We start from the raw sequence: 18,478 nt of genomic DNA, 5'->3' as shown, positions 1-18,478 counted from the left end.
TTACACTGCCTCCCAGAGCAGACATTCAATTTATTGTGAGCAAAAGAGAGACACAAGGTTCTTAAATGGTGAGACTATCCATCAACTTTGACCTGATTTTTTTATTTAATTGAAGTACAGTTGGTTTACAATGTTGAATTATGTCCTGCTATACAGCAAAGTGATTCAGTTATATATATATACATTCTTTTTCAGATTCTTCTCCATTACAGCTTATTGTTGTTCAGTCACTGACATGTCTGACTCTCTGTGACCCCACGGACTGCAGCACACCAGGCTTCCCTGTCCTCCACTATTGCCCAGATAGCGTGCCAACTCATGTCCATTGAGTCAGTGATGCCATCCAACCATCTCATCCTCTGTGGTACCCCCTTCTCCTCCTGCCCTCAACCTTTCCCAGCATCAGGGTCTTTTCCAGTAAATTGGCTCTTCACATCAAGGGGCCAAAGTACTGGAGCTTCAACTTCAGCATCAGTCCTTCCAGTGAATATTCAAGGTTTATTTCCTTTAGGATTGACTGGTTTGATCTCCTTGCAGTCCATAGGACTTTCGAGAGTCTTTTCCAGCACCACAATTATACAGTTTATTACAAGATACTGAATATAGTTCCCCATGCTATCCCCTGGAGGAGGAAATGGCAACCCAGTCCAGTATTCTTGCCTGAAAAATCCCATAGACAGGGGAGCCCGGTAAGCTGCAGTCCATGGACTCACAAAGAGTCAGACATGACTGAGTATGTATGCACCTCTGTGCTATACAGTAGGATCTTATTGTTTATCTATTTTATCTTCAGTAGTGTGCATATGTTAATGTCAAGCTCCTAATTTATCCCTCCTCCGCCCAGCTTTCCCCTCGGGTAACCCTAAGTTTGTTTTCCATGTCTGTGACTGACCTGAATTTCTTAGTCTCTGATCTCCCATCTCCTCCACTCCCTGCCCACAATCTCTCTTTTTCTTCACTCCTCTTTGCTTACCTCTTTGGTCACTAAAGAAGAAAAGAGAAGAAACTTCACCCCTTTCATGGGTTCCCCATCGCTGCGGACAGAGCCAGACACGTTGTAGCCGGCCACTATGAGGGGACCTGCGGCGTTGGCGTTGGAGTTGGTCACTCGCACAGTGGTGCTCGCCTACAAAAGAAGATTTTAACTTCCAAAATGACAGACGCTCACAAAGCATTTAACAACAGGAGGACATGCTTCCACTAAAATATTAAGTCGGAGAAAAGCAACAAATGAAATGGTATAAAACTGCATATGAATGTGTAGCATGATCACAACTGTTTTTCATGGGCAAGATGAAGTGCAGGGAAAAGCGGCAAAATGGAAACGATGATGGTGGCATTTTCTTTCTTTTACACTTTTCCACCTTCCAAATTCTCCATTTCCACTCCTTTATGTTCTTCTGTATGTTCCAATTTTTTTTTAATGAACATTTTTTTCTATGTTGAATGGTATGCATCCATGTATTTTTAATCTCTTCGTTAAAAGTACAATTCACACAGGAACAGTTATTTTCCCAAATACACCGTGCATCCAGCACCCAGACACGGAACAGAACCAGCACCCAGACACAGAACAGACACTGGGTGCTCAGAAGCCCCCTCCTGCTCCTTTCCTGATACTGCTCCCCCAAAGGACAACCATTTTCCTGACTTTTAATAGCCTGCTTTACTTTAAAACACAATTTTACATGAATAAACTCAAATTCCTTTTGCATACAACTAACGAACAATGCAAATCTTAAAACGTATTCTATTTATAATGTGTAAGCTACTGAGTTTTAAGTGAAACATTTTAAAATGTTGACCAGAAAAGAAAAATCCTAAGAACCAGACCATAAACAGTATACAGACACATCGAGGTGTGAAATTATATCATCACTTTTAAATGCATAAAACTCACAGAGTAAAAACTGAAATTCTGATGCTTCTTTAGCAAGAATGAAACACAGCCTTAAAAACCAATATAAAAACTAACCTTTTGAAATGTCCTTTAGGTCTTATTTCAAACTGTTTTTTCAGCTATTTACAGAACCACATTTAGTAGGTGTCTTCTTTTTTTCGATCTTTTACTATAAACTATTTCAGTCAAACATAAAGATACAGGGATCTATACCAAAGAAGACCTATATAAGCTCCAACCAGCCAAAGAATAAAAGAGAAGAAATGCAATTCCAGACCCTGCAGACCTACACACCCCTTCCTCCCTCCCTCTGCAGACATCAGTACTATGGTGAATACACTGCTCGCCATTCCCATTTGCAGCATCTTTATAGTTTTTCCACATATGAATGTATCCAGAAGTGGTTCTGATCACAAGTGTTTCTAATCACTATATGAATGGCATCATATTTCCTTGACCTTCAGCAGCTTGCCTTTTCCCTTCAATGTTACGTTTTGAAGTACAGTCATATTGATACGCGTGGCTCTGGTTCATTCATTATTGCTGATATACAGAATTCTATCATGTGATGAAACCACAGTCCACTCTCCCCTTCATGGACATATAGGCTGTTTGCAATATTCTGCTATTACAAACAAAGCTGCAATAAACATTCTTACATATTCTCCTTGGGCACAAGAACAAGAATTCAAAATAAGTATTGCTGTTACAGACAGAAAAAAGAACAATAAAATAATCCCATCAGGTCCCTCTGGTGTTGATTTAGCTTAAAATAGGTATAAGTTAATAACAAACCAACTTCACAGCAGGAAGACAATGTCGTTACCTAAAACAGAAACCAACGTAAGCAACATCTGCTACAGTGTGGGAGTTTTCCTGTATAAACACCACCAAACTAATCAGCAGCATCACTGTTTTTCCCATGAACTTCTAGAAGAAACATAAAATAATTTCATACCCGAAATTGAAAACCACTCCATTTGTCCCCAAACCAGCACACTGTTGGCATGGCCATCAACATAATGGAAATAAATGCTCACCTCTTTCAATGGCCAGGTTGGATGAGTTGCAAGGATTTCATAATCTCCAGGAAGAACTTTAAAAAATGCAAACCTAAGAAATAAAAAATATCACTTCACTTTCTCCCAGCAACCTGAATATTTCTAATTTAGGACTATTCTTCCAAGCACAAGAAAATGATGCATGAGTTACCACAAACTTGCCCTGAGCCAGTTAAAGGAGCATAAATGAAATTCCATCCTTCGCTGTTCAAATCCTCATCAGACAGCACTTACTGGGCACTGGCTGTGTGCAAGGAGAGGGGCTCGTGTGCTAACGAGAAGGAAGGCTGATGTTTTCCTTCAGCCCCAGGGATTCTAGTCTAAACACCAGCCCCTGTGGTTCCACAGGGTCAGTCACAGATCATTCAAGTGTGTGCCGACAGAGAGGCATGAAGAGGTGAGGAGAGGGGAAGCGTCTAAACGAAGAGAAGTGGGAAGGGAGGAAAGATGTGTGAAGAATGGGGGACAGGGACCTTTCTGGCGGTGCAGAGGTTAAGACCCCACGCTTCCACTGCAGGTGGCACGGGTTCAACCCCTGGTTAGGGAATGAAGATCCCACACGCCACATGGTGAGGACGAAAAATAATATTAAAAAAAAAAAAAAAGGCCATAATCAAGTAACTAATCGAACTCATTAAAAAATTAAAGGAGAATATTGAAAGAAACAATCGGTGGACAGGCCTGCTGAGCTGAGACGGACGCTGACACAAGATGACACTAAGCGTCAGGGGGCAGGTGATAACGAGCTTGACTCCAACCCCAGAGAGTTTATTAAGATCTATTATCAGGAACAAACAGAAGCCACTCTGGGCTCTTGCGCAAAGCAACTGTGATGAAACCAGAAGCCGATAAAGACTGTTCTAGCAGTTGTGAACAAACCAAGACCAGAGTGAGATGAGTTGAGGCTGGAAACACTGCGTCCAGGATTCTGACACAGTTAGCCCTTCAGATGTGCAAAAGCACCAGACCACGGGCGGGCTGATTCCAGTGACAGGAATGCCAAAATTTCAACTCAGCTCCTTCTTCCGCAGTGGTATTTATCACATCAAATGTCTCCTGTAATAACTGCACAGGGCCGCGCTGGCCACAGGGGTGCTGATACTGCCACTGGGTTTCGGTCTGGGTCAGATTCAGCCTCTAGCTTGTGCTCACAGCACCCCAGTTCTGCACATGACTCTCCATGCGTGCAGGAAGGGGGTTCAGAAAGCTCAAGTCCCTTTCCCCAGCAGGGCCAGCAGCAAATTACTGAGACCAGAGAAAATGAAAGTCCTACATTCCCTTCTACAGATCAGAGGAGGGGGTTGGAGAGGCAACAAGAAGTATTTTTCAAAACTGAAATATAATTCCAACAAGCACCAGTTAAAAATTGGATGATATACTGACAGGCTCATTATAAATTTCTATTTTGCAGTTTAGTCAGATTTGTGTACTGAAGCAGTCAATGGTGATTTGTATGCTTTCAAAATGATCAGCTGGAACTATTCGGATATTAATCTTGGCACATCTATTAACATTTACAACGCAACAATATAAATCCATTGCATAAATGCTTTAAATTTGACTCAACAAGGTTAATTAAATAGTCATCAGTTCCAACTACAAAATGATTGCGATGTAATAGTGATAAAATGATTTTTAAAAATTGTAATTGAGCTAATCTGTATTGAGCTAAAAGTTATTAAGTGCATATTCTATGCCAGACAGTTTGAAACAATAATATCATAATTTAATCTTCTCAATAACCTTAGGTGGTAGGTTCCATAATTATCCTCATTCATAAATGAAGAAACCAAAGCATAGCAGTCTTAAGTAACTTGCCGTGGGGCAGACAGCTAGCAAATGGGAGAAACAGGATTCAAACCGGCTGCTGGACTCCCGAGTCAGTGTCACGCCACGCCATGCTCAGTCATGTTCAATTCTTTCGTGACCCCATGGACTGCAGCCCACCAGGCTCCTCTGCCCATGGAATTTTCCAGGCAAAAATCCTGAAGTGGGCTGCCATTTCCTATTCCAAGGGATCGTCCCAAACCAGGGATCAAATCCACGTCTCCTGCATTAGCAGGTAGGTTCTTTACCACTGAGCCACCTGGGAACCAGAGCCAGTCCCAGCGGGTAAATGAAGGCTTAGTCCTGCAGCGGGTGCTTTATTTATCTCATTTTTAATCATCTCATCACCGCTAGATATGGGTCAAAAGACTTGCACTTCACAGGTAAGGAACGTGAGGCCCTGTGGGGTATGAACCTGTCTGAGGGTAAGAGGCTGAATCAGGGTCTGAACCCAGGCCTCCCTCGACCCAGAGCCCCACCCCCAGCATCAGGGCCCAGCGCTCGCCGCAGGCAGGCGGCACAGCGTTAACTTACTTTCCGCCAGGCTGGGTAACTGTGGACTGGATCTTCGCGTCGGTGCCCGTGTTTCGCAGCGACACCTGAACTCCTGCGGGGCCCAGGGGCTGCCCTTTGCTGAGAACCTGCCGTGGAGAAGGAGGAGGAGGTTAGGAGCTGCCCAGCAGCCACATCCTCCCCTCAGCAGCACTGTCCAGCCTGCGCCTGCTGCCATGACCTTCTTTGGGTCAGGATTCCTTGGAAAAGACGGTAGAAATCGTGGTTGCCCTTCCTGGGGAAGCAGGGGCACAGGGAGAAGGAACAGCAACAGGAAAATGACACTTCAGCTCATTGACTCTATTGCGAGCTTGGCTGCTCCATCATGTCCAATTCTTTGTGATCCCCTGGACTGTAGAATGCCAGGCTCCTCTGTCCATGGAATTTTCCAGGCAAGAATATCTGACTGGGTTGCCATTTCTTTCTCCAGGGGATCCTCCCAACCCAGGGATTGAACCCTTGTCTCCTGCATTAGCAGGTGGATTCTTTTACCTCTGAGAATGACTCTAAAGCATCATCAATTAAAGATGCACGACTAGGCCACAGAGAAAGAATAAATACCCAGGGTCCCCATCTCCAACAAGAAACCCAGACATAAAGCCAGGACCAAAGGCCCTCCCTCTCAGGGTAAAGGAAAAGGAGCATAAACCCACTGTGAAGAAAAGGTAGGCACTAAACAAGTGCATCTCAGCCATGGCACCGCAGGCCGCGCAGGGGAGACTGGCCCCTGAGACCCTGTCTCTCTACAAGGCCATCCTGCTGTCTGTACTCGGACAAAGGAGTGACCAGCAACCCAGACCCAGCCCCCTAGAACACCCGTCACATTTTACATACAGTTTCATCGAGCTCCCAGGCCCTCCTGAAGCTAGTCTGTGCATCCCTCATAGCCTCAAAGCCCCCGTTTCAAAACTCTCACTTTTTTAAAGGTAAGAGGAGACTGAGTCTGTACCACAGAGCAAATGTGACAAACGCCAGACCTTTCCATTCACGGAGAAGCCTGTGAATACGAAGTTGATGTCCCCGCCCTTCGTGCAGATGTCGCTGACACCATCCACATACAGCTCCACGGTGGTCGGCTCTGTGCGATGACAGGGGGTGGGGGGAGGGGGACAGGGGACAGGGGACAGGACACAAGAGGAAGCTGAGTTCTGGGACAGGATACAAACTGTCACATATAACATACTGCACTGCTTAACTTTCACTGTATTCATTTCTGAGCCACTCATGTGGCTAGAAATCCAAAGGGAAGAGGAGGGAAAAGTCTCCCTCCCCCACCCCAGAGGGAACCAGGGTTAAGAGTATAAGATACGTTTGTAACAGACTCGCGGCTGACTTGTATCTCAGAGTCCCATGGAAAATCTAGTAAGCGCCAGAAACTTTTATTTACTGAACACCCACCAGAGACCAGGCACTGACCAGGAGCACTTAACCCTGACAACTATCTCAGAGGTAGGTAGTAACACTGCAGCCGATTGAAGGGTAAACTGAGGCACAGAAAGGTTAAGGATTCTCCTAAAATCACAGAGCTCCTGAGGGACAGAGCCCACTCTCAACCCCAAAAGTCTGGCCCCAGATCTGTCTCCTGATCGAGTACATGAGTTCAGCCACATTATACCAAGACCATAAACTCCAGGGTCCATAGTAAACTGGGGGACTGGAAGTCAGCAGAGGCCAAGTGTGGACTGAGGCAAATGGAAAAAAGGGGACAGCTTCCACCCACTATTGCCGCATGACCCAGTGCTGCCCGAGCTTCCAAGTTCTCATGAAAAACTGAAAATCTGGGTCTTATCTGCTGTGTCCTGATTTTTCAGTATCAGCAACCAATTTAAGCAAATTAAAAATAACTGGAGTTCATCATAATATGGGTTAAAGTTGAGTTTTTAAAAAGTTAGGAAGAATGTGAAGTGATAGGGAGAGGAAAAAAAATGGACAAATCGAGAAAATTTCAGGGGAGTTCCCTGGCGGTCCAGTGGCTAGGACTCTGCACTCCCACTGCCAAGGTCCCAGGTTCGATCCCTGGTCAGGGAACTAAGATTCCACATGTTATGCGGTGCGGCCAAAAAAAAAAAAAAGAGATAACTTTTTTAAAAAGAGAACTTCAGGTAAAATAAAGAATTACAAACACACACAGGGGAAGATATCAGTGAAAAATGGATAAAATTTTTATCAGGCACCTCACAAAAGAGAATATCCAAATGGCCAGTACACACATGAAAAAGTGTTCAAATCATGGACCATCACGAAATGCAAATTGAGACCACAGTGAGTGGCTGAAACTGCCCCACCATCAGGACAGCTAAGATAAAAGAGACTGACAGCCAATGCTGGTGAGGATGTGGAGGACTGAACTCTTACACACGGCTGCTAGAGCAAAGCTCTGCAACACCTACTCTGCTGGCCCAGAAATCTCTACTAGGGCTGGATTACATGTAAAAAGTCTACTGCCCAGCAATTCCACCCCTGGTATATATTAATACTCAACAGGAACGCAGACACGTGTGCACCGCAAGATTCACAGGAGTAACGAGGACGTTCACAGGAACACTATTCTCAGTGGCCAAAATCGGGACACGACCCAGCTGCCCACCAACAGCAGAAGGGGTAAATCACTTTCTGTCACACAGCAATCGAATGAACTAACATAGTAACACACAGTAAGGATGAATCCTGTGAACAACATCGAGAAAGAAACCAGGCACAAAACTGTACCTTGGATGATTCCATTTAATCAAAACAGGTAAAATAATCTATCATTTTAGGTCGGGCAGGGTAGTTCATAAGCACCTGGGGTGGAGCACTTCTGGGAGTTGGTCAGGTTCTGTCTCCTCATCTAGGAGGTGGTTATGTGTGTTCACTTTATTGAACTTCATTGCCTGATACCTCTGTCACGAGAATTTCTGAAACCAAGAGAATCGGGTTCTATCCCTGGGTCGCAAAGATCCCCTGGAGGAGAGCATGGCAATCCACTCCAGTATTCTTGGGTGGAGAATCCCATGGACAGAGGAGCCTGGTGGGCTACAGCCCACAGGGCCGCACAGAGTCGGACGTGACTGAAGCGATTTAGCACACATGCACACACGCATGCTATGATTCAATTAACAAGCTTATCAAAAGAAAAAGAACTGACAAGTAGGGAGGGGATTCAGACAAAACACTCCCGCAGGCCTCCAATCTGTGACCTCTCGGCCAGGGCTTGGCTCTGACTCCCCTCCAGTTTCTGGACCCCAGCGGTCAGGCAGCCCCAGCTGTGACCTGAGAAAGAACTCTGTCTCCCAGATGCATGTCGCTGCCTCTGTGACAGCAGGGATTCAATTCCTCCTCCCCTAACTCACAGGCAGGCCTGGTAGCAACAACTGGGCCCCCTTTTTCCCCTCAAGCTACAGAACTGGGATCACACACCCACCTCTACCGAAATATCCAGGCTCTGCTCTCCAAAAATATCAGCCACACCACAGTAGAACCCTTTCTTCTGATCAACCCCACTTTCGCTCCTCCAACCATGCTAAGACACTCAGCTCAGGGAAGTCTGCAGCCTTTCTGTGTGCAGAAAGACTGCTTTTAAGAGTCGGACACAACTGAGCATGTATGCACACATTTTAAGAGTTGTGTCCGACTCTTTGTGACCCCATGGACTGTAGCCCACCAGGCTCCTCAATCCATGGGATTCCCAAGACAAGAATACCAGAGTAGGATTGCCATTTCCTCCTCCAAGGGATCTTCCTGACCCAGGGATCAAACCTGTGTCTCTTGTGTCTCCTGCACTGGCAGGTGGAGGCTTGACCACTGAGCCATCTGGGAGCCTGATGGATGCTGACCCAGTGGAAATAACTCGTCCAAAGTTGTCACAGAGCTGGTAAGGCCTCAAGGTTGCCAGATCTTTTGATTTCTTAAGTAGGTCTGAATTTTTGTCAAATTTCACAATGTTTAACATTACCATTGCTGCTACTGCTAAGTCGCTTCAGTCGTGTCCGACTCTGTGCGACCCCATAGACGGCAGCCCACCAGGCTCCCCAGTCCCTGGGATTCTCCAGGCAAGAACACTGAAGTGGGTTGCCATTTCCTTCTCCAATGTATGGAAGTGAAAAATGAAAGTGAAGTCGCTCAGTCGTGTCTGACTCTTCGCAACCCCATGGACTGTAGCCTACCAGACTCCTCCGTCCATGGGATTTTCCAGGCAAGAGTACTGGAGTGGGGTGCCATTGCCTTCTCCAATATTACGATTAATTCACTAAAAAAAGTTTATTAAAAAAACATTGACGGGGCTAAGAAAGAAGCCATCCCAGGCCAGAAATCAAGTCCCCACTCCTGACCCCTATAGTCATCAAGTTCTTCTGGCATTTAATGAATGAAGCTGCAAAAGCGGAATTTCCTATGATGTACAAGAAAAGATGTCTATTTCAAGAAACAAGACAGAAAACCTCAGGATAGGTCTAAAGTAACTCCAATCTACTCTAAAGTAACAGGCATGGAGGAGTTAAAAATGCTCTTGCACACTAGAAATGAATCCTTCATATTTTAACAATCTCTGTACTCCATCAATTTACTATTCAGCATACAGCCTAATCCTTTACAAAGTATACCTGGTTATTTGTTAACTTACCAAAACTCCACCCTAGAGGCGGCTCAATCTTCAGAATGAAATCTCCCTATGAGGGGAAAAAAAAAAATCAATGCAGAAGACTAAGAACTGATGACCCTTCAACTCTTACAATCATGTAAAGTAGAATTTTCACACCTGGAATGGAATTCCAAGTGTAAACTTTGCGCTCATAAATGGGAGTGGACTTTTGACTCCCTACCAGTGTGGCAAGTTCAACCCCAGAAACTCCTATTTAATCCAGCAAAGAGTTGGAGACACTGTATTCAGCCACTCATGGTCTTTCAATACCAAACATTCTATTGTTTCATGTTTACCCTTCATATGTTAACCCTTAAGTCTGCCAGGGTCAGCCAGATCTTTAGAAACTAAAGCCAATTCTTAAAATGAGATTTTATTCATACACCCTTGAGTAAAGGGTTCCTTGAGAATGCTTTAAAAAAAAAAAAACAAGATTACAATATCAACTAGTCCACCTCTAGAAAACAATCTTAGGTATTATGCATAGATATAAGTTCAAGAATATTTATCTCTTGTAACTCATTTATCGTGTTGTTAGTAATAACTTTTGTAACTTCCTGTGTTTATCTACATTTCCACATAAAAAGCTGAAATGTGGGGAGGATGGGGAGTAGGAATACAGGCATGCGGATACCCATCTCTAAGCACACGCATTTGCATGTCTGCATACGTGTACATGCATGTATATTCTTGGATATCCGTACAACTCTAAATACTGAGAACGCCATCTGCTAGGATACACACTGAAACTTTTATCAGAAGTCATCACTACAGAGGGAGGGGGACTTGGGGGATAAAAGATAAAATTTACTTCATATACTTCTAAAAACTTTGATTTTTTTTTCCCCCACGATACTTCTGAATTCACACACTACTTGTATAATATTTTTTAAAAATCAGTTGTTTGTCTGTTTACTGGCTGTGCTGGGTCTTCACTGCTGTGCGTGGGCTTTCTCTAGTTGCAGCAAGCAAGGGCTACTCTCCAAGATGCCCAGTGTTTTCACTCCGGTGACATCTCCTGTTGCAGACCATTGGCTCAGTAGTCGTGGCGCACGAGCTTAGCTGCCCCGCAGCACGTGGGATCTTTCGGGAAGAGGGATCAAGCCCATATCCCCTCCATTGGCAGGGAAGCCCTGTGTAATACTTTTTAACAATGTTTTAACCTGCTTGCAAGTATTAATAGGAAGTTCTATTAAGTCAGGGTTTCTCAGACTTGGAACCACGGACATTTTCCCTGACCTGCACAGCATGGTATCCTGTTTAGCTCCATTCTTGGCCTCCAAGCAGGAGATAATGGACCGCTCTCCCTCCCTCACGGTTCTAACAGCCAAAATGTCTCTAGACACTGCCAAGTATCCCTGGAGACATTGAGAATCACTGCTATTCAATCAAACCAGTACCTAAGCCGTCACCCTCATCGTTTGGCCAGAACTGCCATATTCCGCTTATAACTTACAAAACAGAGGTGTATTTGCTCACTTGGGAAAGCCACTCTCCCAGTTAGCACAGCCCTGTGGGCCACACTGACAACTTCCATCATAAACCACTTTAGTGCTCTCTCCTCTTACCTTATCATACAAGGGGATCATAAAGTAACCATTGTTAGGCGCACAGTCTGTCTGGTATTTCAAAGTCCCATGTTTGGTGTACAACTTTATCTAGAAAGGAAAGAGAAGTCATGATATCACCATTGAGAATTAGTTACATACAATGAACCTGAATGCATTCAGTCAAAATGCATTTGCTGAGGACCTACTTTAGGAAGCTGAGAACAATGGGCATTACAGACAGAGGGAAATAAGACAAAGCATCCCAAATAATGTGATTCACTATTTTTCAGATTAGAAACTAAAAGTTGTACTTTTCAATGCTTTTCAGTTTATTTTAGTCTGTCTCTATGTTGTTTTGGAGTCTAAAACCAATTTTGCTGTTAGAAAGGGGCTTGTTAAAATGCAATTCCTGGGGAGGGTTGGATTGGAAATTTGGGACCACCAGAAGCAAGCTATTGTATACATAGGATGGATAAACAACCAGGTACAGTTGAATAGCACAAGGAACTACATTCAATATCCTGCAATAAACCTCAATGAAAAAGAATATGAAGAAGAATGTATATACATGTATAATTGAATCACTGTGCTGTACACCAGGGACTAAACACAACACTGAAAGTCAACTATACTTCTTTTTAAGTACCTTAAAAAATGCAATTCCTGAACTCCACTTCTGTTTCTAAAACAGAAGGTCTAAGGTGAGGCCCTTAGACCTGAAGGTTTAAGGCCCTCACCTTATACCTTCTGTTTTAGAAACAGAAGTGCAGTTCAGGAATTGCATTTTGATGGTGACTGCAGCCATGAAATTAAAAGACACTTACTCCTTGGAAGAAAAGTTATGACCAACCTAGATAGCATATTGAAAAGCAGAGACATTACTTTGCCAACAAAGGTCCGTCTAGTCAAGGCTATGGTTTTTCCTGTGGTCATGTATGGATGTGAAAGTTGGACTGTGAGGAAAGCTGAGCACCGAAGAATTGATGCTTTTGAACTGTTGTGTTGGAGAAGACTCTTGAGTCCCTTGGACTGCAAGGAGATCCAACCAGGCCATTCTAAAGGAGATCAGCCCTGGGATTTCTTTGGAAGGAATGATGCTAAAGCTGAAACTCCAGTACTTTGGCCACCTCATGTGAAGAGTTGACTCATTGGAAAAGACCCTGATGCTTGGAGGGATTGGGGGCAGGAGGAGAAGGGGACAACAGAGGATGAGATGGCTGGATGGCATCACTGACTCGATGGATGTGAGTCTGAGAGAACTCCAGGAGTTGGTGATGGACAGGGAGGCCTGGCGTGCTGCGATTCATGGGGGTCGCAAAGAGTCGGACACAACTGAGCAATTGAACTGAACTTAACTGAAGGTACTTAAAAAAAAAAGACATATAGTTGACTTTCAGTGTTGTGTTTAGTCCCTGGTGTATAGCACAGTGATTCAGTTATACATGTATATAACCACTAGACCATTCAGGTATGACCTAAATCAAATCCCTTATGATTATACAGTGGAAGTGAGAAATAGATTTAAGGGCCTAGATCTGATAGAGAGAATGCTTAATGAACTATGGACTGAGGTTCGTGACATTGTACAGGAGACAGGGATCAAGACCATCCCCATAGAAAAGAAATGCAAAAAAGCAAAATGGCTGTCTGGGGAGGCCTTACAAATAGCTGTGAAAAGAAGACAAGCGAAAAGCAAAGGAGAAAAGGAAAGATATAAGCATCTGAATGCAGAGTTCCAAAGAATAGCAAGAAGAGATAAGAAAGCCTTCCTCAGTGATCAGTGCAAAGAAATAGAGGAAAACAACAGAATGGGAAAGACTAGAGATCACTTCAAGAAAATGAGAGATAACAAGGGAACATTTCATGCAAAGATGGGCTCAATAAAGGACAGAAATGGTATGGACCTAACAGAAGCAGAAGATATTAAGAAGAGGTGGCAAGAATACACAGAAGAACTGTGCAAAAAAGATCTTCACGACCAAGATAATCACGATGGTGTTATCACTCACCTAGAGCCAGACATCCTGGAATGTGAAGTCAAGTGGGCCTTAGAAAGCATCACTACGAACAAAGCTAGTGGAGGTGATGGAATTCCAGTTGAGCTATTCCAAATCCTGAAACATGATGCTGTGAAAGTGCTGCACTCAATATGCCAGCAAATTTGGAAAAGTCAGCAGTGGCCACAACTGGAAAAGGTCAGTTTTCATTCCAATCCCAAAGAAAGGCAATGCCAAAGAATGCTCAAACTACTGCACAATTGCACTCATCTCACACGCTAGTAAGGTAATGCTCAAAATTCTCCAAGCCAGGCTTCAGCAGTATGTGAACCGTGAACTTCCAGATGTTCAAGCTGGTTTTAGAAAAGGCAGAGGAACTCTCAGAGATCAAACTGCGAACATCCACTGGATCATGGAAAAAGCAAGAGAGTTCCAGAAAAAATATCTATTTCTGCTTTATTGACTATGCCAAAGCCTTTGACTGTGTGAATCACAATAAACTGTGGAAAATTCTGAAAGAGATGGGAATACCAGACCACCTGACCTGCCTCTTGAGAAACCTATATGCAGGTCAGGAAGCAACAGTTAGAACTGGACATGGAACAACAGACTGGTTCCAAATAGGAAAAGGAGTACGTCAAGGCTGTATACTGTCACCCTGCTTATTTAACTTGTATGCAGAGAACATCGTGAGAAACGCTGGGCTGGACGAAGCACAAGCTGGAATCAAGATTGCCGGGATGGAGAAGGAAATGGCAACCCACTCCAGTAATCTTGCCTGGAGAACACCATGGACAGAGGAGCCTGGCAGGCTACAGTCCGTGGGATCACAAGAGTCAGACACAACTTAGCAACTAAACCATCCACCACTACAAAGTGAATATATGCCTAAAGATAATGTGTGAAAAGGATATTTGCCATATACTAGCTAGTTTTTTGGTAGGAGGGTGGGAGTCAAGGAAGACTTGGGGTTATTTTTTCATCAACTTCCATTTTATACTTATTTATAATGGCCATTATTTTTACTAATACTGTAAAACTATGAAAATGAATAAAATTCTAAAAGTTTCATATAAAAAAAAAAGTTTGCCAGGAGAAATATCAATAACCTCAGATATGCAGATGACACCACCCTTATGGCAGAAAGTGAAGAGGAACTAAAAAGCCTCTTGATGAAAGTGAAAGAGGAAAGTGAAAAAGTTGGCTTAAAGCTCAACATTCAGAAAACGAAGATCACGGCATCTGATCCCATCACTTCATGGGAAATAGATGGGGAAACAGTGGAAACAGTGTCAGACTTTATTTTTTTGGGCTCCAAAATCACTGCAGATGGTGACTGCAGCCATGAAATTAAAAGACGCTTACTCCTTGGAAGGCAAGTTATGACCAACCTAGATAGCATATTCAAAAGCAGAGACATTACTTTGTCAATAAAGGTCCGTCTGGTCAAGGCTATGGTTTTTCCTGTGGTCATGCATGGATGTGAGAGTTGGACTCTGAGGAAAGCTGCACGCCAAAGAATTGATGCTTTTGAACTGTGGTGTTGGAGAAGACTCTTGAGAGTCCCCTGGACTGCAAGGAGATCCAACCAGGAGATCAGTCCTGGGTGTTCTTTGGAAGGAATGATGCTGAGGCTGAAATTCCAGTACTTTGGCCACCTCATGCGAAGAGTTGACTCATTGGAAAAGACTCTGATGCTGGGAGGGATTGGGGGCAGGAGGAGAAGGGGACGACAGAAGATGAGATGGCTGGATGGCATCACCGACTCAATGGACGTGAGTTTGAGTGAACTCCGGGAGTTGGTGATGGACAGGGAGGCCTGGCGTGCTGCAATTCATGGGGTCACAAAGAGTCAGACACGACTGAGCAACTCAACTGAACTGAACTGAACATCCATCTAAAAACTTTCAATGTTAGTAATCTGTGAGTATAACACGAAAATGACAGAACCCAGTCATACCAGCTAAGGCTATGTAGAAAGCAGCAAATCCACAATGTGTGTGCTTAGGAAAAGAACACTGTGAAATGACGTATAGACTGCAGGCTCCCATGGGCAGTGACCATGGCTTACACTTCATGGTGCCTGGGCCAGTGTAAATACTCCACAAATCCCCAACCTTATTCACAGGCCAAAAAGAAATTCAGATGCATGCACTTAAAGCAGGGACTGAAGATCCACCTGTCCAGAAGGGCCAGGGAAGTCCCGTCAATGAGCATTCATCTAAAAGGGGACAGGACTGCTTCTTAACCCAAGCCAAGTTTTGCAGCCAAAAGATCAGCTGGCTTTCCAGAGAAATCAGGAATGCAGTTTTTAATGTGAAACCTCCTAACAGTTAAAAAATTAGCAACCAATATAGTTTTTCTTTTTTAGGTACTTTGTCTGCTCTGTTCACTGAACTGTTCAGAACACCAGGGACAAGGCTTCAGAACACGCTGGGGCTCACTCAACAGTTACTAACTGAATGAATATGATGGAAAAATACCCAGAAGGGAAGAAGGATGGAGAAGACTGAAGGTAGTTTTACTGGGACACAGAAAACACAACCCAGAAATGATTGTAAAATATCTTATTCACATTTATTCTGTAAAGCACAGGTTAGGACACAGAATGACAAGATACATTATGTGTATGAAACACTAGATTTCATAATCAGAAATGAAGAAAGAATGAATTTCTCAGGCCATCTGGACAGGCAGCCCTAGGGCTCAGGGAACATACTTCACACTAGGTCACAAAACCTGCCCTCCACTCTCACAGCCACTATTAAGTGTTCGGGGTGGGAGTGTCCCTAGCGCTCTACACTTTTCTCCTGAAGCCCCAGGAAGCTACAAGTTGCAAAGCCTTTCAAGACAGCTTCTGGAATGCCCTGTGCCCACAGCCCAGAAGGTAGCATGGGCACCCAGAGATCCTAGAAGCCTTGCCATTGCCGGTGGGTAGATTCATTAAACACCTGACTTCTTTTTAGATTTTTTTTTTAATGTGGACCATTTTTAAAGTCTTTATTGAATTTGCTACAATTTTGCTTCTGTTATTTATGTTCTGGTTATTTATGTCCCACTGGGTTTGTGGGATCTTAGTTCCCTGACCAGGGATTGAACCCACACTCCCCTGCATTGAAAGGTGAACTCTTAACCATTGGACCTTCAAGGAAGTCCCATGCCTGACTTCTTAAGACCAAAAATGATGGAGAAGCCACAGATATAGGGGTCTTGAAGGTGATGAGTAACTTCTTTAGGAAATACACGATGCTGAGCTCTGCAGCCTCTCTCCCAACACCATGCTACAGGAACAAAAATTGGGACTTGGAGCAAGGCTAAGTCAAACAGCTGTAGAATCTACTTCCAACCCCTCCCCCAATTCTCAGGAACCCGCTTTGTAGGAACACGCTGGTTCAACTCTTCACCATAGCCCTCTAGCTACTCAGGCAGAATGCCTTTGGGGTCTTCGTCCCCACTCCCTTCTCTTTGGCATCTCCAGTGTCTTTCTTTTCTAATTCCCTTCTTTTGACTCATCATCAGTAACTACCCTCCTAAAATAGAGGCCAGCCCTCCTTGGGGTCCCTTCCTATTTGTCCTGCAAGTGATTTTCTATGCCCACCTCCATCTATCTCCCTTCCTCTTCACAAAAGCTTTCTGGGTCATAATTCCACTGGGCTAATAACCATCTAACTGAAGAGAGCTTTGCAACTTAATAAAAAGACTTCTGCAGAAATCTCTTGTGTAATTCCAATAACTACCCAGCGATCAGGGCGCTGACAACTCTTCATTATCAGAGGAAAGGGGTCCCAATGGGGAACCAGGGAGATTACAAATAGTTTCCCAGCCCCAGAGATATCAAGAGACAGTAACTGGGTCATGATCTCTGGGATGAGAATTCATGCTCTTTTAAAGCTTCCCAGAGGGTAGGAGGAAGGGTCGATTAGAATTTGGGGGGGAACTCAGTGTTGTGGGGGTTAAGACTTGCAGTCTCTATGTTCTGGAATACAGGTTTCAGGAAATCTGAGTTTCAGAAGGTCTGGGTTCCTGGGGGTTTGAGGATCTGGGGTCTGCGTTCTGCTGAGACTGGGTTTTAAGAGATCTCGGGCCTGCATTGTGGGGATCTGGAGTTTGCCTTCTTAAGTATCTGGGGTCTCGATCTGGAGGATCCTTAGTTTTGTGTGACCTAACAAAAGTTACAAACCATTATCATCGTTACCAAAAATGTCCTTCACACCCACATGCACACACCTTCAGAGCTCCGCCACCCCACCCCACCGCGTAGCTGACCCCAAGAACCCCCACCCCAGCGCTACTGGGGAGGAGACCAACGGAGAGCCCGCAGAAAGCAGCGCCTCTGAAGAGGAAAGGGCTTCCAGAATGCGGGGAGTTGCGGGGAGGGCTGGTGGCAACCGCCTGGAAGGCGAGGACACCGCGGCTCAGCGAGGCTGTGCGCCTGGCCCCGGGTCACACACCGAGCTCCGGGCCGCGGGGCGGGCACTCACCTCAATGAGCGAGTAGTTGATCTCCACGTCCGACTTGACGAAGCCCCCGCAACCCACCACGATGTCCTCGGAACCGCACGCCGGCTCTACCCTGCTCAGCAGCAGCAGAACGGTGGCGGCCACCACCGCCGGCTCGGGTGGCCCCATACCCCGGCGCCCCCGCATGGCCCGGCCTCTGCAGCCTGAACCTCCGCAGGCCTCTGGGTCCCGCCCCTCACTCCGCACGCTGCCGGCGGCTTCCTCTTCTGATGGCAACTGACAGCCCTGTCCCCGCCCCCCCTCCACGCCGCGACCGCGCATGCGCGCCCCGCCCCCACGGCCATGCCCCCAGACCAAATAACTACAGTACAAGCTCAGCAATGAAAGGAGACCATTGGTGCCCTCTGGAGGCCTGGAGGACTCCGCGCACCGTCTGGCTGGTGCAGTTGCAAGGTGCGGGTATACAGGCATAAACTGCAAAGTTGAATTTCGTAGTTTCCTGGTTTGGAATTA

The 18,478-nt window shown here is 45.0% G+C and overlaps 1 protein-coding gene and 1 non-coding gene across 3 annotated transcripts in view; one reads left to right on the top strand and one right to left on the bottom strand.

Annotated features, from left to right (window-relative positions):
* Positions 1–18,246, bottom strand: part of LOC129637459 (BOS complex subunit NOMO1) — a 58,356-nt gene extending 40,110 nt beyond the window's left edge. For both annotated transcript variants that reach the window (XM_055561631.1, XM_055561632.1), the window contains exons 1-7: positions 17,987–18,246; positions 11,527–11,616; positions 9,941–9,986; positions 6,318–6,418; positions 5,323–5,429; positions 2,941–3,013; positions 974–1,126 (exon numbers count right to left, since the gene is read on the bottom strand). In XM_055561631.1, the coding sequence (XP_055417606.1) occupies positions 974–1,126; positions 2,941–3,013; positions 5,323–5,429; positions 6,318–6,418; positions 9,941–9,986; positions 11,527–11,616; positions 17,987–18,151 (735 nt within the window). In that variant the 5' untranslated portion in view covers positions 18,152–18,246. The remainder of the gene's footprint in view (positions 1–973; positions 1,127–2,940; positions 3,014–5,322; positions 5,430–6,317; positions 6,419–9,940; positions 9,987–11,526; positions 11,617–17,986) is intronic.
* Positions 7,296–7,368, top strand: TRNAG-CCC (transfer RNA glycine (anticodon CCC)). The gene has a single exon. It is a non-coding gene; the product is annotated as a tRNA-Gly (tRNA).
* Positions 18,247–18,478: the final 232 nt, after the last annotated feature.

Source organism: Bubalus kerabau, chromosome 23 (genome assembly GCF_029407905.1).
Source record: "Bubalus kerabau isolate K-KA32 ecotype Philippines breed swamp buffalo chromosome 23, PCC_UOA_SB_1v2, whole genome shotgun sequence".
Taxonomy (NCBI): domain Eukaryota; kingdom Metazoa; phylum Chordata; class Mammalia; order Artiodactyla; family Bovidae; genus Bubalus; species Bubalus kerabau.
Note: the sequence above shows the minus strand (reverse complement) of the source record. Positions and strands in the feature narration are given on the sequence as shown.